The sequence below is a fragment of the Mixophyes fleayi genome, chromosome 11, assembly GCF_038048845.1.
Source record: "Mixophyes fleayi isolate aMixFle1 chromosome 11, aMixFle1.hap1, whole genome shotgun sequence".
In the NCBI taxonomy this organism is placed as follows: domain Eukaryota; kingdom Metazoa; phylum Chordata; class Amphibia; order Anura; family Limnodynastidae; genus Mixophyes; species Mixophyes fleayi.
Genome location: NC_134412.1, coordinates 31,177,155 through 31,203,391, shown reverse-complemented (window position 1 = coordinate 31,203,391; position 26,237 = coordinate 31,177,155). Strand labels below are relative to the sequence as shown.

The 26,237-nt window shown below is 40.7% G+C and overlaps 1 protein-coding gene across 1 annotated transcript; it reads right to left on the bottom strand.

Moving 5' to 3' along the window:
• Positions 1-1,185: 1,185 nt before the first annotated feature.
• Positions 1,186-26,237, bottom strand: LOC142107716 (G-protein coupled receptor family C group 5 member C-like). Its single transcript, XM_075191304.1, has 4 exons — positions 26,106-26,237; positions 11,351-12,422; positions 3,964-4,028; positions 1,186-2,124 (listed from the first exon to the last, which is right to left on the bottom strand). Exons 2-4 carry the CDS (start codon positions 12,408-12,410, stop codon positions 2,050-2,052), a joined length of 1,200 nt encoding a protein of 399 aa, XP_075047405.1. The 5' UTR covers positions 12,411-12,422; positions 26,106-26,237; the 3' UTR covers positions 1,186-2,049.

Below are 26,237 nucleotides of genomic sequence, written 5' to 3'. Positions count from 1 at the left end.
TTTTTTCCTTGACTCCCTAATTGCCTTAGACCAGCCTCAACGTATGCTATCCTGACTTCTCTCTTTACACTAGAGACATAGGACAAACAAAACAGGCAGCGTACCCCTCCCCACGTGCTCCAATTTGGAAGGACCCTCTTGGATGTACTATCAGGTATGCACAACGTTGGGTTGAAGTGAGAATATAAATATTTCATCACATAATCAGTGACTTAAGCCTTTTGTGGATATGAGCGAAAAATAAAACATACCACACACTCCAATTCAACTACATTCAAATCAATAGCTTCATTCAATATCAGATTGAATCGACCAATCGTATAAACTTAACCCAGTTTGAAAGATTGTACTTATAGCCCTGGAGACAATATATATCTTTTTTATATAGTACGATCCTCTCTCCTAACCCCAAACTCAGAATCATTTCAGTTGGCTTGAGAACAAGATCTGGAGATTTCATTGGACCAGGAAGGATGGCCGCTCCTCTGCCAACGAATAACCGAATCCTCAATCAACACAGCAGTAAGAGAAAACTCATATAAAATCTATACTAGATCGTACATGGTCCCTATAAATGACATAATATTTATCCCCAAAATATAAAAATGCTGCTGGAGCAGCTGGACAATTAGGGACATTATTTTATTATGGGAATATCCTCTAATTGCTGGATTTTGGAACAAACTTGTCTATACTTTTGCAAATTACGAATTTCCAACAACCTCATGACCCATTGACTGTGCTACTATGTAAAACCAATTGATGCAGTCAGCAAACCTTTATGCAAACTGATCCGTCTTATGTGTAATGTAGCCAAGCATCAGATAGCTAAAGATTGGTAGAAACCAATACAACATGCCATGAATGTAGTTAATAATAGAATTGGTATGTAGCTTCAATGGAATGCATATCTAGTCTCCTACATGATATTATTAAGTCCTTTCACAAAACTTGGGTCCCTTGGAATTCATATAACAGAACAACCCTTCCAGGAACATCATAAGGACTTCCCGGAGAGCACTGGTTACTCAAAGGGGCTTTCCCTCCTTTTTCTATATGGAGAGCAAATTAATCATCTCCAATCAATGGAGTACCACACTTATTGTGACTAGAGTGTCTTCCACCTGACCTTCTACCCCCCCCCCCCCCACCCCCCATAAAAATACAGCAGTCACTTGTGTTCTTTCATATTTTAATGGTCTTAAATCTGTTTCTTAACACATCATTTTACTTAATTTGTGGAAAAATGCAAAATATTTAAATCCCAGGTGGCTCACCCTTTGGAATGTCTTTTTGCAATTGACTTCAGCTACCAGCAATTGCTTGTAACCAATCTGTACATATGCAACTGTTATTTCTGACCTCTGTTTTATACCAGCTGTTATAAATAAAGAGATAGAAAAAACATATAGTTCAATTTTATAAGCGACATTGCAAATATAATCACACATCTCATGTCTTGTCATGTACAATATAATATAAATTTATCAATACACAGCTTATACTATGGACACTGTTGAAGTTAAATCAGACAACTAATTAGCGACATAATAAAAAGGGAGAGTGATTATGTAATTAGGTCTTTTCTTTAGTGTATGATAAAGTTAATCTAGTTGTCATTTCACGAGTATCTTCAGTGTTTTTAGTGCCAGAGCATTTAACTCAACATCTCCCTTCTGTATCAGAGTTTAGTGACCAGAACTGACTGGATGTATGCTGTGTTCTGCGCACCGAGCAAACATTTGTTCTTCTGAATTGTTAACAGGTTGGTTAATAAAGACTCAGGAGGACTGTCTGCCAAGTAGTAAACACAGTAAATCAGACCAAGAATGATTAAAATGTAATGCAGCTCTATCAAATATTCATAGCCTTGGGAAGAAGAATTGATAGAAGAACGTAATAAAATTAATTTTATCTGCTTCCCTCAGAACTTCATCAATCCCTTCACACCTACAATTCTTCTTCTGAAGTCTGTCCAAGTGAATTCTATGTAGCTTATAAATATGGAACAGTTTTCTTGACTGTTTGGAATGTCACTGAATCCAAAGTTCACAGATGGTATCGCCAAGGTTCCATTGAAATCCGAGGTAGATGTACAGGTATGTGGCTCACGGTCTCCATTTCCTAGGTTTGAATAAAATGATTCATTATTTTTTCCAAAGGTAAATAATATCAAAATAACTACGGTAATTTACATTGTATTATGTTCTACATGTTGTATTACAGTCTCAGTGTGTCACTTTGTTTGTGTCATTGAGTCAAATAAACTACTGCTCCTAATTTGCAACACCGGCTTCTTTCTTTCAAATTAAATTACAATATTTTTGAATGTCTACTTTTTTTATTTGGTCAAATATAGTCGATATTGTAAAAACTAAGAGATCAAGTAATATATTTTCCCTTAAAACAAAGAATTGACTGTATATCAATGACTAAAAGTTGGCTGTCCCATTGCCCCCTTAATGCTGCCATCAGACCCCATTCAGACATAAGAGAGATGAAATATAGTTTAATTTAAAAACAACAGTAAAACACAATACTTCATTTTAGTTGTAAATTGTCGCCGACATCGCCAGCAGGTGGCACTGTTCTATTACTTTCAGGCAAAGGAAACAATATGACAGCATCCAGATATCTGCTTTGACAGGTCTAGGGGAATTTAGACATATAAATGATAGCTACATTAAAGAGCATTCAAGCAAATCTGAGAAAATGTTACTGAAAAGCATGACTTATGGCTAGAGGATGGGGACGGACCACTGGTGAACTACAATTTCAAAACATTCCAAAGCTCCATGTGTTAAGAAGAATATAAGATTTAATAACCCCCATGGTAAAGAAAAGGAAAGAAAGTGGCAGCCCTTCAAAGCTTAATTTCTATGAGAGAAGGGCACTTGTTAGAGACCACCAAGGGGCATTGGGCAACTCTGTCAGAGTTACAGTCTCTTATGGCAGAGATTAAAGAAACCATCTATGAGGACAGCAATAGCCTGAGCACTTCCCAAATCTGCTCTTTATGGGAGAGTGACAATAAGAAAACCATTGTTAAAGATAACCTACATGGAATATTACCCAGAGATTGCCATAAAGAATGTGGGAAGTCGACATACTAGGTGGAGGAAGATTCTACGGTCTGAGACCAAAAATGAAATGTTTGGAACACATACAAAACTGCATCTTCCCAACAATACTATCCCAGCAGGGGCAAACGCAGGATTTGTAGAGGGGGGTTTCCACACCACGCCGCCAGTGGGCGTGACCAGCATGCATGAGGGCGTGGCTATAATTTTAGACAGTGCTTGGCTGCTCTCCAACTCTTCCTATCCCCATAATATACATGGGCAATGCTGCGTGCACTATTGTTAGGTGCACGCAGCTCTCCCTTTTCAAGCAGAGCTGTGCGAAGTGGGAGCAGTGTCCAGCCACCTCAATTATACAGTGCCCCAGGCTTGGAGGGGGGTTTCCAGGCACTAGGAACCCCCCCCCCTCTTCCCCCCCTCGGTTTGCCTATTCCCAGGCGCATAATGCTATGGGGATACTTCTCTGCTTTATGGATTGGAAAATTTAGTGTATAGTGTGAGGCTGCAGGGGGAAATATAGTAGTGTCACCAAGTCAAAATCCAGACCTTAAACACATGGAGATTCTTTGGAATTATTTGAAACTGCAGTTCAGCAATAGTCCCCATCCAATCTGATGGAGCTACAGCAATCTTGCAGAGAAAACTAGGCGATTATTGTGCAGATAAGAAAACTGGTAGCGTAAGTAGAATCACAGCTGTAAATGCATTGTAAAGGAGCTTCTACCAAGTATCTAAAGGAGGAGGATTAATGCTTATGTAATTAATCACTGTCTGATTTTATTTGGAATTAAGAAAATGATGTAAGAAAATAAACTGTGAAGCATGCCAAAGAGGATGAACGCTTTTTATAGTCCCTGTGATGTCCATTTAACATTGTACTAACCTCAGGGTGCAGAGGTAGAGTGGGGTAGAGTCCATTGTAGTTACAGTATGGAGAAACTGGTTTGTCTAGTAAAAAAAAACATAAGAAAACAAATTTGGTAAGGTATTATATATTGATTATTGAGGGACAGAGAGAGGAACAGATCATTTGTAAAGTAAAAATGTTAAAAACACGTAAAAATGGGTGATCGGAATATATGCACAGAAAGGATTTTAATGCAAAGCTGTATATAAGATCGCAAACAGAATCAAAATAGACAATAAAAGGTCAGTAGACATAAATGAATCCACTGAAGGGAACAAGAGTACATTCTCCAAGTACATTCCCTGAGGTCAAGTCTACACAATCTTTTTTGGTCCAAGTGCCACATTGGGAGTAGCACATTCCCCTGCACACACTTACACGTCCCCCCAGGCAGTGTGACTTAGGGGTAGCTTTATCAAACCTTTGAAAAAGGAAAGGTGGCTGCGTTGCCCATAGCAACCAATGTACAAGATAAATGATAATTAGAATCTCATTGGTTGCTATGAGCAACACCTTCTCTTTTCCTTTTCAGATTTGATAAAGCTCCCCCTTAGTCTCTCTAGCAAGACCCAATTAGAGGCGAGACAAAAACAGGGGAACCCAGGATGCCAGGACAGAAATACTATAGTAGTACTCCTGTCCCAGTGTCCTGAGTTCCCCTGCAACTGCCCTGATTCCCGCAGGCTGCAAAAAATGGAATTACTACCCTAGATGATGCAGGCCATTGGGTGCCTGTGTTGTAGCAATCATAACTGCAATGCCTTCTCCTGCATTATGTACTATTAAATGCTGTGGTACGAAATGTTGCCTTGTGTTGCCCTTTAATGCTTTATATTAGAGCTGGGGCTCACACCCATTTTTGGACAGAGGTAGAGATTAATCAGTGGTCAGCTTCACAACCAATGGTACTGTTGTGAATTATTAATTAAATTCCTTTTAATTACTTTATTCCTGAGTACAATATAAGTATATATCTTTTTAACATATAACTGTTGGAAGATTGTGCATGTGTAAAAATAAATGTTTATTATTAATCAGTTTGTAGTAGTAAACAATAGTTTTGCAAATAATGGTGATGAGGGCTGTAGACAGCATGGTCTAATTTTTTACAAGTTTAAGTGCCGCTGTACTAACCTGTGAAGCCGCACACAAGCATCAAGATGAAAGACAGATGTTTTGTCCTACAACACAGAGGACTCTAGTTATGCTACTAGAGTCAACCACATTGAAAGCTATTGGCCACTTTGGCGGCACTGATTGCTGCAAGATCAGATAACGAGGGCCCCAATGTCGGCCCACAACAGCAGATCTGATTAGTCAACATCGTTGTCTGTGGACACAAAATGATCACTTTCCTTGGTCAATATTAGATCAAGATTGATCAGAGTTTTATTGGACAAGCTGGAAATAAATGATCACAATGTGTCAGCATTAAAATTTGTGAGGTCATTGGCTAATTAGTCAGCATGGGGCCCCTTATATCTGCTCATTAGTCAATGTTGTTGAGTGACTGAATCTGTCTAATTGTTCCCTGCCGAAAGGCTTTGGAATGTAAAGTGGAATAAATTGGTTGAAAGAAATGACTATATTAAGAGGGACAATTGACAATGGGGCAAAGAGTTAGTAATTAGGGCCTTGCATACAAGCAAAGTCAATTAAGACAAATATGGACACAACATATATTTATACATACAATTCAGAAACCTAGGAATGGGAAATTATATATGAATGATTTACTAGCAAGCAAAGAGCAATGGAACACACCACAGTGTTTTCATTATTTCTGATGCATTTTGTATTGATCAATTCTGAAGCAGAGCTTATACTTTCCATGTTGAATAAACCTAAATAGGATAAATATAAAGCCAGGCTGTTGCAGTAAGATCATTCTCATTAAGTCTCTAGTGCCTGTTTTACATGTACAAGGAGAACTGGAACATGGGGCCTGATTCATTAAGGATCTTAAATGAAGAGGTATCTTATTTCAGTCTCCTGGACAAAACCATGTTACAATGCAAGGGTTAAAAAATAGTATTCTGTTTTGCACATAAGTTAAATACTGACTGATTTTTCATGTAGCACACAAATATCAACTTTAAATTCAGTGTACCAATAAGCTATCAAGTATTTGTGTGTTACATGAAAAAAACAGTCAGTATTTAACTTATGTGCAAAACAGAATACTCATTTGCACCCCTTGCATTGTAACATGGTTTTGTCCAGGAGACTGAAATAAGAATCCTCTTCATTTAAGATCCTTAATGAATCAGGCCCATAGATACTAAATTATTTATTCATCATGTTGTCTATTTATATGGAATACTGCTAAGAGGTAATTCTTAAAATACCCTTGCTTTTTGCTTTTACCCCTTTTATCACAATGTTTCACAAATTGCTTTTCTTAGTCTCATTTCATGGCATGATCTTTAGGACTGTGTCATCTTTCACCCCTCCACCAACACACAAATTTGTTCATATTGCACCTGCATTACTCCACTCACCTCTATTTAACACCCATGAACTGTTGTCCTATTTATTATCTCTAACAAGTACAGCCTCCACCTGTCGCCAGAAAATAAAAGGCCACACATCTTACAATCCCCTTGCCTATCTTTCGCTCACTCTGCTTCTATTAGCTGGTGATATATCACCTAATCCAGGTCCCCCACACTCCTCACACACACATACATCAGAACACTACCGTTCTATAGCAAACCTCAAACACATCACCTGTCTACCCTCTCTTCCCAAGTCCTTTAAATGTGCCCTTTGGAATGCACGATCTGTTTGTAACAAACTTACCTCCGTTCATGATCTCTTCCTCTCAAAAAACCTCAACCTTCTGGCAATAACAGAAACATGGCTCATGCAATCAGACACTGCCTCACCTGCAGCACTTTCACATGGTGGCCTCCATCTCACCCACACCTCCAGACCTGAAGGCAGACAAGGAGGTGGGGTTGGACTACTTCTCTCCCCACAGTGCACATACACAGTTCTACCAAATGTCCCATCACTCACGTTCACATCTTTTGAAGTACATGCTATTCGCATTTTTAATCCATTCTCCCTACGTGTTGCGGTGATCTATCGTCCCCCTGGAGCACACCAACAATTTATTGAGGATTTCTCTGCATGGCTCCCTCACTTCTTATCTTCAGACATCCCCACCATCATCATGGGTGACTTCAACATCCCCATTGATAACCCACCTTCCAAAGCTGCTTCCAAACTACTCTCTCTAACATCCTCACTTGACCTCTCCCAGTGGATTGAATCATCTACTCATAAGGATGGCCACTGCCTTGATCTTGTTTTCTCTAGACTATGCTCAGTTTCTAATTTTATTAATACACCCTTCCCCCTCTCGGATCATCACCTTATCAGCTACACTCTCACCCCCACTGCTCTAACCTCTCTACTGTCTAACTCTACCAAGCCTCCTCATACTCGTAGAAATCTTAATTCTATTAATCTTCAACAATTTTCCACCTCTCTCCAACACCTTCTCTCCCCTATCTCTACATTCTCATCCCCTGAGATGGCAGTACCTCATTTTCACCTAACCTTAGCAACGGCCCTTGATCAAGTGGCTCCAGCGACACTTCATACTACACGTCGACTTCGATGTCAACCGTGGCACACCAAAGCAACACGAAATCTTCAAAAACTGTCCCGTAAAGCAGAACGTCACTGGCGTAAATCTCGAAGCTCTAATGACTTCTTCACATATACTTCTGTCTACCACTCCTATCGAAATGCTCTGGACACTGCAAAACAAACATACTTTCAATCTCTTATCTATGCTCAGGCTTCTAACCCCAAACGCCTTTTCAATACATTTAATCATCTTCTCAATCCTCCCACCCCGAACCCTCCATCTACTATCAGTGCTCAGGATCTTGCTTCCTACTTCAAGGACAAGATTGACAAGATCAGACTAGAAATGGTATCCTCCTCCTCAACAAGCCATCAGCTCATTTCCTTCCCACTACCCTCTGACACCCTTTCTTCATTTGACCCCACAAATGAAGAGGAAATTTCTACGCTCTTCTTATCTTCCTACTCTACCTCCTGTCCTCTTGATCCTATTCCCTCGCAAATTGGTAGATCCCTGTCTTCTGTGCTCATTTCACCTCTAACTCAAATCTGTAATCTCTCACTCTCTACTGGCATCTTTCCATCACTATACAAGCATGCAGTGATTACTCCTATTCTAAAAAAACAAAACTCCGACCCAAACTCTCTCTCAAATTACCGTCCCATCTCTCAGCTCCCTTGCCCCTCAAGCTTCTAGAGAGACTTGCCTACACTCGCCTTACACGCTTTCTTTCCGCAAACAACCTGTTGGATCCTCTTCAGTCTGGCTTTCGTTCTCAACACTCCACAGAGACTGCGCTGACCAAGGTTGTTAATGATCTGATCACTGCTAAGACTGAACGCCATTACTCTCTCCTAATTCTCCTTGATCTCTCGGCTGCATTTGACACCGTTGACCACTCTCTTCTCATACAAACGCTGCAATCCCTAGGTCTTCAAGACACAGTTCTATCCTGGTTCTCATCTTACCTCTCTAATCGCTCTTTCACTGTTAATTTCTCTGGAGCCACATCTGCTCCGCTTCCCCTATCAGTTGGAGTACCACAAGGCTCGGTGCTAGGTCCTCTGCTGTTCTCTATCTATACCGCTTCTCTTGGAAATCTAATAAGTTCCTTTGGCTTTCAGTATCATCTCTATGCGGATGATACCCAAATCTATCTATCCTCTCCTGATATCTCGACATCTGTGTTGTCCCGTGTAACTGACTGTCTTTCTGCCATTTCATCTTGGATGTCCTCTCGTCAACTCAAACTTAATCTTTCTAAAACAGAGTTAATAATATTCCCACCCGCCAACAAGAGCATACCTGACATTTCTATCTCTGTTGATAACATGACCATAAATCCCACCCCACAAGCTCGCTGCCTAGGTGTAATCCTTGATTCACGCCTATCCTTTGTTCCCCACATTGACTCTATATCTAAATCATGTTACATACATCTAAAGAACATTTCCAGAATCCGCACATATCTCACACAAGACACTGCTAAAACCTTAATTCATGCACTAATCATCTCCCGCATTGACTATTGCAATTCCCTCCTTACTGGTCTTCCCAAAAACAGACTCAAACCCCTAAAATCTATTTTGCATGCTTCGGCAAGACTGATTTTCCTTGCAAATAGCTATTCCTCTGTTGAATCACTCTGTATGTCTCTACACTGGCTGCCTGTCTTCTACCGAATCCAATATAAAATACTTTTACTAACCTACAAGGCCATCAACAAAGCTGCACCAACATACATCTCCTCTCTTGTCTCAAAATATCTCCCAACTCGGCAACTCCGTTCTGCAAAAGATCTGCGTCTCTCATCCACCCTCATTACATCCTCCCATTCCCGGTTACAGGACTTTTTTCGGGCTGCACCCACTCTATGGAACTCTCTCCCTCGCACAATAAGACTCTCCTCTGTTCTACAAACTTTCAAGCGTTCTCTGAAAACCTACCTATTCAGACAAGCTTATAATATTCCTCAACCACCATCTTAAGCTCACTACCTTTAGCCTGTTACACAATTTCACACAAGACAACTACCCCCGGACCAACATTGTTGTGTGACAGGATCATTTAGCTTATGAGTCACCCTACCTTTGCAGTCTGGCTGGGCCAAGATGCAAAATGTATACTTAACCTCATGTGTCAATCTCCCATTGTCCCATAGATTGTAAGCTTGCGAGCAGGGCCTTCTCACCTCTTTGTCTGTTTTACCCAGTTTGTTTATTAGTTTATTACGTTTGTCCCCAATTGTAAAGCGCTACGGAATATGTTGGCGCTATATAAATAAATGATGATGATGATGATGATGTTAGAACTCAACTGCAATATTTTATATGTATGAATCTCATCAATAGTATAACTACATTTCCTACAGTACTCGCCCCGACTTGGATGGTAGCAGATAACAGAAAATTCTTGCAAAATGTTTCAGGGTGTAGTATTATGTATTGTGGATTAGGACATCACAGCATAGAACAATGTATGGTATAATAAAGTATAAAGTGTTAAGAAGGAACACAAGTGTTAGGCACACTAGCAGTGTGGGGCTAAGTAGCAGTCGCTCCCATGAACGCTATATCAATGAACCTCTTAATTATCTTATCCTTTAAAGGTTAGGCCGCAACATTAATCTTTCAGGTGCTATGGCTACGTGTTACCTGCTGTTTGCCCAGTCATACAGAACACGATAGAGCAATATGTGCTTTTGAAACATAACAGTTAGGAAAACCAAATCTATCCATGTTGTATAAACTTAGGGGTATATTTACTAAACTGCGGGTTTGAAAAAATGGAGACGTTGCCTATAGCAACCAATCAGGTTCTAGCTGTCATTTTGTAGAATGTACTAAATAAATGATAACTGGAATCTGATTGGTTGCTATAGGCAACATCTACACTTTTTCAAACCCGCAGTTTAGCAAATATACCCCTTAGGCTTTGGTTGTTGAATAAAAAATTTTTTAAAGCATAATTCCACCTCCCAAAATGTGAACCTAATTTCCCACCCACCTCACATGAATGTTGGGGTGCCTTCCTTGGGACCCCCTTTCCTGCATTCTTGAAGACCTCCATAATGGAGGACTGAATTTGCAGAAAGCAGGCTGCAGAGGAGTATAATATCGGGCCTCCTTCTGGATTATTATATAAATTCAGACTGGCCAGTAACTTTGTCAGCGCCAATAGTTACAACTCAGGGACTTGAACTGTAATAATGGCGGCAAAATGACGTGGCGAGAGGCTGGCACTAGATTACACTCCGTTGCCACAAGCTCTGCAGATCAGGTTCCCTTTTGTAGTCCAATATCATCAAAGATCCCCGCTGAACAGAAGAAGAAGAAGGGTGTGGAAGAAACAACCTCCACCCCCATCAATTAAGGGATTGGGAATATAAATTTGTACTCAATTTATTAGAACCTGAAATGAAGCTTTAGGGGCAGTTTCAGCTACCGGTGAGGTGCCGCCGGACATCACCTAGTTGCCGACTGCGCACCTAATTGGCTAATACAGTACAGAAAGCTCCGCTTCTGTTTCCCGGACATACGGGAAAATGAGCAGAGATTTTAGTAAAAACACTGACGCAACGTGTCTCCATGGGCTGTTCTGGAGATGCTTCGCGTCACTTCGCGACGGATTGAATCTGACCCTTACTGTCAGGTTCTATTTATTTGGATATAAATGAATCTTACCCATGACTTTCAAAGCTGCAGTACATAAAAAGATGTTAAAAGAAGAAGTTAGTGGATTATGTGATTTAATAATACTCACTTTCCTTCCTAGAGCTCACTGGCTCGGGTGCATCCAGGTTATCCATGGAGAATGCTCTATTTTCCATTACTATAGAGGGTGGGAATTCTGATTGTGTGTTCAAGATGTTAAAACTATCTCCCTCATATTTGTATCCAGATCTTGTCATTTCCATTAACTGCGGAATCATATAAAACAATAGAAACACCCAGGCATTTGATGCGACAGCGATGGCCAGGACGGGGTCATCCCAGGAAGAGTGTCCTAACTTTTCATTGCCGTAGAGGTACATCACAATCCATGTTACCCAGATGAGAAGGGAAGAAAATGCAGTTAAAACAATGTATCTTCCATGACGTTTCCAATGTAAGTAGTATCCGCAGAGTGCTGGGCAAGGGAAGAACATTGACGCTAATATAAGAAGCATGACGTAGACTAAGGCACTCACAAAGTCTTGATTGGTGATTCTACATTGATGGCCAGATGCCTCAGTACCTTGACCGGTTTGACGCACGTTAGTAAGGAGAAGCCATTCCACATTTATCACAACCTCTACCAAGAAAAGTCCAAGGGCCAGAAAAAACACCAAGCACCCACCTGGACCACGATTTTTATAGGCCAGGTAGTTGAGTCTAACGGAATTTGCCACCAGACAAGCAAAACATTTGGCAAAAAGAACACCGAACAAAAACCTTCGGACTGTGCAGACTGTAGAACTAGGTTCAATGATAAAGGCAAAAACTAAACAAAATAAACCTAGGACCCCAATAAGAAACAGAAAGTTAATGGCTAGAGCACCTCTGCGATTATCCTGAGAAACGGAAGGGGCAAGAGTTACATATATTATCGCTAAGACAAGTGTGCAAAGTATCCCTAAGGAGGCCACAGCTTCTAGGATAATACCCCAGGCTGCTTTCAGGTCACATAGACCAAAATAAATCGATTTGACATCCTGACCACAACCAGCCGGCAAAATCGAAGTAGCATTTGGTAAATTCAGCGGCGAAGTTGAATTCTGGGTGAAGGCTTCTCTCGTGAAGGTCACCAGGCACAGAATTAACATGTAATATGTATGTGCCATCTCCAGGTATTTCTATAGAAAAAGAAAGAAAAGAAAAGGGTAAATCATGGCTGTTGTGTCATTCTCAACGATATCATCATCATCATTCCCACCCACCAACAAGAGCATACCTGACATTTCTATCTCTGTTGATAACATGACCATAAATCCCACCCCACAAGCTCGCTGCCTAGGTGTAATCCTTGACTCACACCATTGACTCTATATCTAAATCATGTTACATACATCTAAAAAACATTTCCAGAATTCGCAAATATCGCACACAAGACACTGCAAAAACCTTAATTCATGCACTTATCATCTCCCGCATTGACTATTGCAATTCCCTCCTTACTGGCCTTCCCAAAAACAGACTCAAACCCTTACAATCTATTTTGCACGCTGCGGCAAGATTGATTTTCCTTGCAAATCGTTATTCCTCTGTTGAATCACTCTGTATGTCTCTATACTGGTTGCCTGTTTTCTACCGAATCCAATATAAAATGCTCTTACTAACCTACAAGGCCATCAACAAAGCTGCACCAACATACATCTCCTCTCTTGTCACAAAATATCTCCCAACTCGGCAACTCCGTTCTGCACAAGATCTGCGTCTCTCATCCACACTCATTACATCCTGCCATTCCCGATTACAGGACTTTTTCCGGTCTGCACCCACTCTATGGTATTCTCTCCCTCGCACAATAAGACTCTCCTCTAGTCTATAAGCTTTCAAGCGTTCTCTGAAAACTCACCTCTTCAGACAATCTTATAATATTCCTCAACCACCCTCTTAACATCACTACATTACCCTATTACCACCTGTTATACAACTACCCCTTGACCAACATTGTTGTGTGACAGGATCATTTAGCTTATGAGTCACTTTTAACATTTGCAGGCTGGGCCGACTGCAAATGTAGACTTAACCTCATGTGTCAAACTCCCATTGTCCAATAGATTGTAAGCTTGCAAGCAGGGCCTTCTCACCTTATTTGTCTGTTTTACCCAGTTTGTTTATTAGTTTACTATGTTTGTCCCCAATTGTAAAGCGCTACGGAATATGGTGGCGCTATATAAATAAATGATGATGATCATCTATTTATATAGCGCCACTAATTCCTCAGCGCTGCACAGAGAATTCACTCACATCAGTCCCTGCCCCATAGGAGCTTACAGTCTAAATTCCCAAACATATACAAATGATTATTAAAGAAAGGATAATTACATGTAATAACAAAAACATTTTTATTAAACAAGGCTAAGTGGAGGAAGCTGAACTAGTTAATCACACTGCATAAACACCTTGAAGATTAATTTAGGAATTTCGGAAAGTTTTTTGCAACAACAGATTGTAATTTCTTGAGCAACCTAATCTAGCAATCTGCCTTGGTCTTTTGCATCCCATCCCCCAAAACTCACCCATCGTTGACCTCCAAGGTCAAGAGTTCCTTCAAAAATTCCTTCATTACTGACCTACAATAGTTTGTATCCCTAGATGACGAGAATTAATTAGCCATTTTTCTGGGATGTGGAGCTGCCTATTTGGGTTGCTGCAGATGCAGGCAGATATACCTATTCTTCCTATATTCAGCGAAAAAGCTTGATGTGACACTTTAGTGAAAACTGTTATTCAGTAATATTATTATTAATAACAGTAATTGATGTTGTACCATGCATAAAACTATTCTGATCACAGGGAGGCACTATGTTATTAGTATACATGAAGAAGTATTTCATTTTTACCCGTGCAGAGCAAACTATGAGTCATTCTTAACAATAATACTATCACTATAAGAATACTATATTATAATACTATTAGTAATACTAATTGCCACTAAGCAGAGAACTAATGCTCCTAATAACGCTGTTTTCCATGTATTCCAACTATCAGCTCAGATAACCTCTAGAATTCTCAGCATCCATCTAGGTCGGTGATGGACAACCTGATACACTTCATGAGCCGTATGGTGGGGCCCTGTCACCTTCCAAAGGGCAGCCCATTACCCTTAACATTTGTACTAAGTTAAAACAATACATTTAAACAAAGAGACATCTATATATGTAATAACATACGAGCAATCATTTTAAACAAGTGTTATAAGCTTGAAAAACAAATCTGACAATAAAGCAGGACGGAGCTAGGGGCAGCAGGTGAAGGCTGGGAGGTCCGCATGTGGCCCTAAGGCTGCCTGTGGCCCTAAGGCTGCCTGTGGTCCATCACTGATCTAGGTAATCACATGGTGCTGGATGAACCTTCTGTTTGAGGTCTCATATACTCATGGTCTCAAATACTACATGGTATTCATGGCCATATGAATACCATGTACTTGCCACATTGCTGTTGAACTACAACGACCAGTAGATGTTTTGCTTATGGCTAGCCAGTAAGGGCCTCATTTAGAGTTGGACGGAAGTCCTTCTTCTGTTGAGGGCAAAAAGCAATTTTGGCCAAAGATTCGCCTCAGTTTGCCCTCAGATCTCCCTCTTGCACCTCTCTGCGCTTAGAGAGGTGGAACGGGAGAGGTTGTGGGCGAGCCTAGCAATGTAAAGGCGTGTTCACGCTCTGTACATGCTATTTTGAGTTGAAAGCAACTGCAAATAGGTCTCTAGGAGATGTATCTTTTGTGGCTGCTTTCAGCTGGTGCAAGAGACGTTGATGTATTAAAAAACAAAGTAAAAAATAATTACATTTCTTTTAATAAAAGGTGCACCCCCTGTCAAGCAGCATAACCAACCCTTGTGCTGGTGCGGGGGGGGCAATTTTTATTTGACTTTATTTTTAACGTAATTATCTGCTTTACAGGGCACTGTGCGCGATACACTTGCATGCCGGCCCATAAGGCAGATAAAGAGGCGTGTTTGTGCAGTTTGCACAGTATTCTATGTTGCACGGATCTAGATCCGTGCCCCTCTAAATATTGTGTATATTACCGGATGTAATTTACACTTACGATTTCAGTATAAATTGCGTCCGACTCTAAATGAGGCCCAGAGTTGGTAGTAGTGGCACAATACAATCTATTGTTTTTTTTGAATAATACAGTTTTTCAAGAGGTGCCTCCAATGAGCTGTATGGGAGAGGAATGGATGGAGCGACACCTCACAGTGTGATCGTAACATCCTTCAGCTTAAAGATGGGAAAGGGGCACGTCTTGGGGTGTAGGGACAATAGATAGGTCTTGTGCAAAGGTCCTTTACTTAAGCTGTTATGTAACTGTAAGGCTAAGGATGTTATAGTTAAGTAGAAATTACCACTGTACTTGATAATCAATCTGTTTCGGAACATACAACAGTGTCTTCTAATGTGTATGATTCCTTCAGGGAATAACAATAGATAAATAATTAAAGGCCTTTAGATAAACTGACACATTTACCGGGAGAGCACAGTATTACTAATTAAACGAAGAACTGATTACACAAATTAGCAGCATTTCTTTATAAAGCCACAGAAAGTTTGCACATAAATTGAGTCACACCGTGACACATTCACTGGCTCCTATAAATACCAGTGTATCCTGTTTGCTCACTTAGAATTCTGGTTTCAATGTTAATTTCTTCAGCAACTGTAAACATCTTGTTAAAAAGATTTTTAACTCTGATGCTTCATTTGCTATTGTACTTGTATCATGTCACAATGAACATTGGTTTCTGCAGACTGAAACTTAGCCTGGCGGAATCTTTCCGCTGGCTTATTTGAGACATTAAAGCAATGAATTAAATAACACAGGGGGCAATCGCATTAACAGTGTACTCCTGCCAGACATCTATAGAGTTTAGTGACAATGGCAGTGAATGCCCATGTCACGGAATAAAGTGGAGTTTCTGGTGAAACTGAAGGACATTTACATTCCTGAAGAAGAACACACCATAAACAAAAGATTATTCCTAAATGAGGACTTTGTGTTTTGACTGCCTTCCGTACAAATAAAACAATCTACATACAGTTTTACATGTAGAGTGTATATACTTTATTTACTATTGCAGTTGCTCGTGATTATCTAATATACTTATGCATAAAACACCGCCTTCATAAAACTTGTATACAAATATATATGTATAGTGTGTATAGGGCAGAATGAGAACTAGTATCACCCAGCTGCCATGACGATACAATAATGTAAAATCACAGCAACAAATATTACTCTAAGAAGTAAACTCCATAATTTATTCATTTATTTTAGTTACTGTCGTTTATATAGCGCCAACAGATTAGGTAGCGCTGTACAGGCATTGCGTTGATCTCCGAAAAAATTCAAAACATTGCATGTTATATATGGCATTATAATAATTTCTGGTTACGTGACAGGTGGCTGAGCTGAATCTCTGTTTGTTATATTTACTATATTTTAATGTGTGGTTAAGCATCACTACATCTTCATTTTCACCATGCAGCATAGTTGAAGCTGAATTAACAGCTACTCACTAAATTTCAAATTGACTGGTCAGGCCAATCAAAAACTGCAATCGCATAGACCCCAGTTACTCATTGGTCCTCCTGTGTGTGTTTGTATTAGTATTCTGTTTTGCACATAAGTTAAATACTGACTGTTTTTTCATGTAGCACACAAATACTTGATAGCTTATTTGTACACTGACATTTAAAGTTGATATTTGTGTGCTACATGAAAAAACAGTCAGTATTTAACTTATGTGCAAAACAGAATACTAATTTGCACCCCTTGCATTGTAACATGGTTTTGTCCAGGAGACTGAAATAAGAAGTTTCTTAAGTTAAGATCCTTAATGAATCAGGCCCACTGTGCACAAATATTCTGCTTATTTTTGTATCTGGTTTAACATATAAGTCCATGTTTAATTGAAAAATCAGCTACAATTTTCCCAAACAGCTTGTTAAATATGCCTGATTAACTTGTTTTCCAAAACAACTTTTTTTTTCATGGAAAAAAATCAGGGATTGCACTGAAGGGACCTCAGTCTCCACCTACCAGCAATATTACAACAAAACCCGTTAGATAAGAGACATTGTGCTCCGCCCTCTTTCAAGCATCTATACACTTTCACAATAAGGTGACTGAGCAAGAATCACTCAAGCACAGCAGAGTTTCTATGTTAACAGCACGGGAAACAAACACAAACTGTCTCTCATGCTGGGCAGAACTTCCTCCCACCCACTGCCAATAACTCACTCTCACACCAGTCCATGCCCGTCACTTCAATCATTACTTCTGCCAAGTGGATTAGCTACCAACCTACTCAATGTCATGATTCTTAGGCACCTACATCTTTCAATTGTAGTCTGCAAAATGTGTATGTCACCTAACAGCACTTTAATCACATGAATAATAATTCTGAAGCCAGCTAGCAAATAAATAATTCATAATGAGATGTTTCATCTCTTGCCCCCTATCTTTGACTATTTGACGTTTTTAATATTCTGGGGCGTATGCAATTGTTAGCGTTAACGCTGAAAAACGAGCGCTCAAAAATATTACCGTTTATACGCAGCTCAGGGAGCAGCGAGCTGAAATTCCGCGAGTAATTACCATATTAACGCTAAGATTTTTCGAGCGCTCGTTTGTTAGCGTTAACGCTAACAATTGAATACGCCCCATATAAGTCCATGAGACCCCTACACACTTACTAAAAAACATAAACATACTAATTAAAAATAAATGCTTAAAAATAATTTTCCATAGAGCTCTTCAGAACCTGATAATTAGCACCGAGACTTCAAATTATATAATACTACATATAAATATAGAATTAAAAATGTAAATTTAACAGTAATGTACTAATTCTAAAATAATCTTGCATTCATTAATTAATTATAATCGTTGAAGAAGGAAAACAAGCTGTTCTATGATGCAAAAAGAGTATTTGGGGGCTACATGCAGAGGCGCACGTAGGATTTTTAAAGGGGGGGGTTACCCCCGGGAAAAAAATATAGAGAGAGCTGCTGCGCATGCGGCTGTGCATGCGCAGCAGCTCCATTTCGGCGGCACTGTAATGTACAGCAGCCGTGGCGCTGTCAACGAAGCGTCCGCGGCAGTGCTGTATTGTAGTACACTCTTATTGTAGTACAATACAGCACCGCCGCAGCTGCTTCTTTGACAGCGCCGCGGCTGCTGTACAGTACAGTGCCGCTCTGTAGTTCTTCGCGGAGGGGAGGGGTTTTCTGGAGAGCCAGAAACCCCCCCCACTGCGTGCGCCCCTGACAGTTAGGAGTAAAGCCAGCAAGAAGGTGCAATTTTGCACTTTGACAAAACTATGTAGTGTTGCAGGATGGGGAAATTTATAATGTGGGGAGGGGGGGGTGATGAAGCAAAATCTCCACATTAAGTCCCACCTACACCATGACCGGGGAGGATGCCTACTCTTCCGGGCAGGGGCGGATCCAGACTATTGATATACGCGGGGCGATTTTAGGGGTGGTGGGGGGGGATTTAGGCCCCGCCCCCTTTCTGATGTCTAAGGCTGCCGGCGGCTGCACAGTATGTGCAGGTCCACTTGGCAGTGGCAGTATGCTGCCCCGCTGCTCTGATTGTGTTTAAAACACAATCAGAGCAGCCGGGCAGTACACTATCACTGCCGAGCGGACCTGCACAGTGTGCAGCTGTCGGCAGCAAGCCCCCGCTAGGGAGGGCCGATCGCCCCGATCGCCCTCCCGGTGGATCCGCCACTGCTACCGGGAGGACTCCCCGAAATAAAACAAGTGCACTTGCACCCCTTGCATCGCAACATGGTGTGTCAGGGTGTAAATAATGCACCCTTTACCTCCTAGCTTTGAATGAGGTTCTATGTGTTCATAGCACACAGTGAAACATTGTATGGTTTTATTCTTCAGTTTGTCACTTTGCAGTGGTGTACTCTCATTGTGGTTGTATCTGTGCCAGGTGTATGATGACCACAAGCCTATATAAGGACACTTTATTAAATAAGTCTATTTGTTGGGAAGATAAGTGAACGTAAAGGACATCAGTCATATGATATGTTTAATATTAACTATAACTCATGCTTGCTGACTTTACCTACCCGTCCGGAAGATCTAACAGGACAGGTTCAAGTGGCAAGTGAGGGGGGCATGGCAAAACTATTCCCCTAATAACAGCTCGAACCACCACTGCACAAAACCACGGTCTGTGCCATAATGACGCAATTTGCAGCAGTTAAAATGGTACTTTGCCCGTTTTAGGTGTGACATCCGAGAGTTCATTGGAGATTGACAGCTGGGCATCATGTAAGTCTCTACCGAAACTGAAGTCTTTTTTTGGTTCCACAAATGTTAATTTCATAGCATTGCTCATATGTAAGCAGCACCCAGCTATTTGCCTGTTAAGATTGATCACTTTCCTTGTGGAGGATCAGCTAATATTGAGCATATATAATTAGCATGTTGGATAAAACACCACTTTATACCCTTACATAAAATATAATATTTCTTACAGCTACTCGAGTACTTTAGGCATTGAGGATTATCACTTAAGTTTTTAAATATGAAATTTTGCTGCAAAGTCACCTGGGAAATGTGCAATGTAAGACGCGTCACCCTCAACTAGGCTAAGTCATGAGCTGCCTCCAAGCGCTATAAAACTAATAAAGAAGCTATTAATAACTTCTGTGCCAGGGAGGCCTCTAATTACTCTGCTTAGCAGTGTAGGGCTTTCTGGCACTAAATGCATAATAATATAAAATACAATAACGTGGATAAGAAAAACCTCCCATTGTATATTACAGAAAATATGCTGGACACAATACCTATGAAGCAGAAAATGGGTGGAAAAGGGCAGTATATCCTATCAGCCACCTTTTATGGCTTTATTTATTATTGTTTATTTATACAGCGCGAAGCATATTACGTAGCGCTGTACAGCTCAGACGTGGCGCATTACTAGTTGTTATTCCCCACCAAAACAGTAAATAATAAGCAAATGGGACCTTCAGAGAATGCTGTAAAAGATGAGCAGTAAGGTGGGCCTAATCTATGTGGAGTTTGTATGTTCTCCCCATGGGTTTCCTCCGGGTGCTCTGGTTTCCTCCCACACTCCAAAAAACATACTAGTAGGTTAATTGTCTGCTAACAAATTGACCCTAGTCTGTGTGTGTGTATGTTAGGGAATTTATACTGTAAGCCCCAATGGTGCAGGGACTGATGTGAGTGAGTTCTCTGTACAGCACTGCGGAATTAGTGGCGCTATATAAATAAATGATGATGATGATGATGATGATGAAGAAATGTCTCCAGGTTTGTTTAGGGAACACAATTTTTTTGCTACAGATATAGGTATTCTAGTAATCAGGGGCGTAACTAGACATTTGTGGGTCCCATAGCAAAATTTGGGCTGTTATGTACCTCCCAAGGTTGATAAAAAACACATAGACATTGAGCTTTAATGGGGAGTCCCCACTCTACAGCCCCCATGGCAGCCCAAGCTGCACTTGGTAGTTTCGCCTTTGCTAACAATATCTAAAGACCACTTGATCCGCCTATCATACAGCTGCATTTTGTGCATTATTTTTGCTTAGCATAGATATTATCTAGTGGTTAGCACTTCTGCCTCGCAGCACTGAGGTCATGATATCGATTCCCGACCATGGCCTTATCTGTGTTGAGTTTGTATGTTCTCCCCGTGTTTGCGTGGGTTCCCTCGGGTGCTCCGGTTTCCTTTCACACTTCCAAACATAGTAGTAGGTTAATTGGATGCTATTAAATTGACTCTAATCTCTCTCTGTCTGTGTGTGTGTCTGTGTGTGTGTGTGTGTGTGTGTGTGTGTGTGTGTGTGTGTGCAGGGCCGCCGAGAGGGGGGGGAGGCGGGTACTAATTACCCGGGCCCGGGCATGTTAGGGGGCCCGGCCCAGGCCCTTGCGCTGCTGATTTTTTTTTTGTCAAAACGTTTTTTGTTTTTTTTGCGGTGGGGGGGGAATCGGTCGTTGGTGGGGGGAGCAGGCTAGTTTAAAAAAAAAAAAAACATACTCACGTGATCACGGAGCCGGCATCCCTCCTCTCTGCTGCTCTGTGCTCCATTAAGACTGTCTGAATGCCGGGTGTTACGTCATCATGTCATGCCCAGCATTCAGTCAGTCTGGAGCAATGGAGCACAGAGCAGCAGAGAAGACCAAAAAAGGAGAAAAGATAAGTGAAGGGAGGAAAACGAGGGAGGGCACAGAGGGGTTAAAAAACGGGAAGGCAGCATGACAGAGGGGTTAAAAAATGAAGGGGGCATAAAGGGGTTAAAAACAGGGGGGGGGGGCAGCATGACTGAGGGGTTAAAAAATGAGGGGGGCCACAGAGGTGTTAACAAACGGGGGGGGGGGGTTGGCAACATGACAGAGGGGTTAAAAAACTAGGGGGGGCACAGAGGGGTTAAAAATGGGGGGGGCAGCATGATAGAGGGGTTAAAAAAATGAGGGGGGCACAGAGGGGTTAAAAAACGGGGAGGCAGCATGACAGAGGGGTTAAAAACGGGGGGGGGGGGATGGGGGCAGCATGATAGAGGGGTTAAAATATGAGGGGGGCACAGAGGGGAAAAAAGCAGGGGGGGGGGGCAGCATGACAGAGGGGTTAAAAAATGAGGGGGGCACAGAGGGGTTAAAAACGGGGGGGCAGCATGACAGAGGGGTTAAAAAATGAGGGGGGCACAGAGGGGTTAAAAAACAGGGCAGCATGGCACAGTGGGGTTAAAAAACAGGGTTCTGCATGGCACAGTGGGGTTAAAAAATGGTGGGTAGCATGGCACAGTGGGGTTAAAAAGGGGGGGAGGCATGGCACAGCGGGATTGAAAAAGAGGGGGGGGGAGCAGCATAGTATAGTGTGATGAAGGGGAGCCAGATGAAGGGGCAAAAGCAGCATGGAGGGCGCAGTGTGATCATAAGGCATGGCGATGATGAAGGGGCACATTATTGTAATATTGGAGCTGGAGGAAGGCCTAATTATTAATCGTGGATGGTATTGATTTAACGCCAGGGTTGTTTGGAATTATCTAAATGTAGCTATTTTTTTCCAAATAGGGCCCCCAGCATTCCAGGATCCAGACAAGACGCAACTAAAGAAACATGCAGCAACAGGTGGTGAAAGTGAGAAGAACAGGTAGGAGAGAGCAGGATAGTATGTGAAATGTTGTGATTCTAGTAGGGACAATGTCAATTTTTGGTGAGTGTTGTGCCCAATGTAAGGTGGAGGCCAAGACTGAACTCTTTGTGTGCACACTGCATTTTTTCTATACTACACTTTGGTGCTAGATGTCCTGAAAGTCAGGAGTGCTTGGACATATGTGACGGTCGGGCGAATTGAGAGCCTAGTGATTTTGATGTGTTAGCCACGTCCCAATGGCGCATTTGCCACGCCCCCAAATGCATGACCATATCCCTGAAAAATTTTGCGCCGCCGTAAGGCAGCGCAATTTTTTTTACTATACTCAACTATGAGGGGGGCCCCATGAATTTGTTGTACCGGGGGCCCTGAATTCCTCTTGGCAGCCCTGTGTGTGTGTGTGTGTTAGGAAATTTAAACTGTAAGCTCCAATGGGGCAGGGACTGATGTGAATGAGTTCTCTGTACAGCGCTGCGGAATTAGTGGTGCTATATAACTAGCTGATAATGATGATCTTGGTGTGTAACAGGTTAGAAACACACAAATGCAGGTGAAGGTTAGTTTTTGCACTTGCAATTCCTATCATAGAGGACCCCCCCCCCCCCCCCCAGTCCCCAGTACATGTACAAAGTCTAGTCTTCTACAATAACACCACAACTGTGTTAGTAATTGTGGAAATAATGCAAAAACAGTCAGGCCTTGAATGAAATACGTGTATTTCTTATTTTGTTTTTATATTTTGTTGGAGGGGGTTGAGAGTTGTTTGCAAAGATTGCAGGAGGCAAAACAAGACTTAGAAATCCTCCATGTTCTAGGCTCATCTGTAGGATGACAGTGTGGTATACTCTCACATTGTGGTTGTATCTGTACCAGGTGTATGATGACCACAAGCCTATATAAAGCAGCTGTGACTCACGTTTCTTGTTAATCTGTCCAGTGGTTCAAGTGGATCTATTGTATCCCTCCTCTGTTATCACTTGGCCGGCTATTATTTTACCCTTCTTGTATCATTGACATTGTACAGGAATGTTATTTTTGTCCGGCTTGCCTATTCTTACTATTATCTCACCAGACATTCCAGGAACAGGCTACGCTGATTTACAAGGCACATTAACATTGGACTGGGAATGTCCAGTGATTCCAATCTCGTTTATCTGTTTTGAGCTATTTACTGGGAGAATCAGAGCCGGGATCCTTGAACTGGTAACTTCTAGCAGGGAAATACAATTCTGCAGATGTTGCTGACTTAGAACAGAGCCATAAATCTTAACAAGATGGAATGACTCTCTGGTTCCCATAAACCACTGATCCACCAGTCCTCCCACATAGGAAACTAATCAAACGTTGGACAGGTAAGGAGAAACTCACAAATAAAAGGAAATGCTGGTCAGTTCTTTTTGGAGTCTTCACCCATCATTAACACATCAACATGATAAATAATTCTAAGGTTAATAGAGTTATTCTCTAGCACTTTGGCTTTAAAAACAACTATTATGTCATTTAAAACAGGGGTTATCTTAAACAAATCCTTAAAGAAATTGTAGCTGTAAGTCTATCGTGCCCCTTGAAATTATTCCGGATAGAATATAGAATACACAATATTTCTTTAAAGTGAATATCATCCTGTCTGCCTTCTTAGTGTAAAAATATAAACAGTAATAGCAACACTGTCATGTAGCATCATCATTTATTTATATAGCACCACTAATTCCGCACCGCTGTATAGAGAACTCATTCACATCAGTCCCTGTCCCATTGGAGCTTACAGTCTAAATTCCCTAACATACACACAGACCAAGATGGTCATACACTTGAAAAAAATGGCAACCGCTGTTTAGGTTTGTACTAATTGTTGTCTGAGGGCCCTCTTAGCACTGAGAACATTGGGCCTGATTCATTAAGGAAAGTTAAGCAAAAGTAAGGAAGTAAGGCAAAACCATGTTGCATTGGAGGGGGAGGTAAATTTAAAATCTGATGGCAGATTTATAGTTGGGGTAGGCATGTCCTAGATCAATTTTAAATTTCAGTGTAAACGTAAAGCTAGCAAGTATTTGTGTGCTACATGAAAAAACACCCAGGCCTAGATTTACTAAGCTGCGGGTTTGAAAAAGTGGGGATGTTGCCTATAGCAACCAATCAGATTCTAGCTGTCATTTTGTGGAAGGTACTAAATAAATGAAAGCTAGAATCTGATTGGTTGCTATAGGCAACATCCCCACTTTTTCAAACCCGCAGCTTAGTAAATCTAGCCCCCAGTATTTAATGTATGTGCAAATTAATAAACTCATTTGCACCCCTTACATTGTAACATGGTTTTGTCCAGAAAACTTGAGTAAGAAAACTTACTCAATTTTTGCTTAACTTTCTTTAATGAATCAGTCCCATTATAGTTACTCAGTCACACATTAATACATATTAATATATCCTGTGTACCCCTTTTTTAACCACCCTCTTTGCTTTCTGTACCCCCTTATATGCCATAAAAAATGTAATAAAAATCATTGATGAAAAACAATATATAGATATTAATATTTGTATTGCTTGTGTTTTAAATAGTCCAAGTGTAACAGAACCCTGGAGTGTTTCATATGTTGCAATAAGTACAAAAACATATTTCTTGCACTGAATAGTTCCTGAACAGGAACCTTTATAAAAAAAAAAAAAAACTACAGGCAAGTTACACTACTACTAAAAGTATAATGAACAAGGTCATATGTTTTGTTTTGTTTTTACAGGGTGAATAACTGTAGGGTGAACTATTATATGTTTATAACACACAAGTGTTGTAATATTGTCCACTGATAAATCAGTCCCATAATCTTTGATTTCGTAACCACAATACTTTTATTTATGTTTCTAAAGTGCCTGGTATAAGACATATCATATTTCCTACTGTAAATTATAAAGGACATTACAAGTCACCTAACAGTTCTGTAACCTGTATAAATGGACACAGTCTGTGGCCTTGTGATTTTATATTGTCATAACATTCCACCGTGTTCTATTATCCCTAGAATTTTAGTAGGGATTATATTACCCATATTTTATTCTACACTATGTAGATGTTTTTGCTCATAATACAGATCTTACAGAATAATTTAGAGGTGATGTTATGTCTCCCTATAGATTGTAAGCTTGCGAGCAGGAACATCATACCGCTTTATCTATAAATACACAATCTTATTTTATTACTTTATGGATCATTGCTGTGATTACAATACTGTAATGTACATGGAATCATGGCAAAAATAAGCACTATACAAATCCAATCTAACAAACTCCTAATAAACAAACTCAAGTTCATTTTTGGCCGCAAAGGTCAAATGTAAGATTGCAATATTTGCTATCAGAAAATAACTTTGTTTTAAGACTGTTAAGTGTTTGTATCTGTAACAAATAACACGGGCCAAAAACTTTCCCAATCACAAAACAAAAAAAGTCATGAAGTCCTGAGAAAGAAAATAAAATAAACACAGTCACACTTTAAGAAGCTGGAAACAGAAAGGTTGATGTTTTCAGAGTAAATGCATTCGTTTGGTCATAACAACACACTGTTCTTAATCAGAACCACTTTATTATTGTAAATCATATATATCTCATATATACACAGTGTTTCTCTCAAAGTTTAAGCAGCCTCTTTCTTTATTACATTGTATGTACTTACCACATGCAACTCTCTTTTTACGTAGCCCTCTTGCAGTCTGGAATTCTGCTATCCAGTGTTTGGGTGAAGAACAAAGTATTAAAGCCCCCTCCTTCTTGTGGGCAGCCTTCTAACAAGTGGAGGGGGGGAGGA

Bases quoted from the DNA above. Each gene is read 5' to 3' on its own strand.
- LOC142107716 (XM_075191304.1), bottom strand. From the start codon at position 12,410: ATGGCACATACATATTACATGTTAATTCTGTGCCTGGTGACCTTCACG. The intron at 4,029-11,350 runs GTGAGTATTATT...TTTTTTTACTAG, and splicing joins AGTGAGCTCTAGGAAGGAAA to ACAAACCAGTTTCTCCATAC. The intron at 2,125-3,963 runs GTTAGTACAATG...ATTCAAACCTAG, and splicing joins CTCTACCTCTGCACCCTGAG to GAAATGGAGACCGTGAGCCA.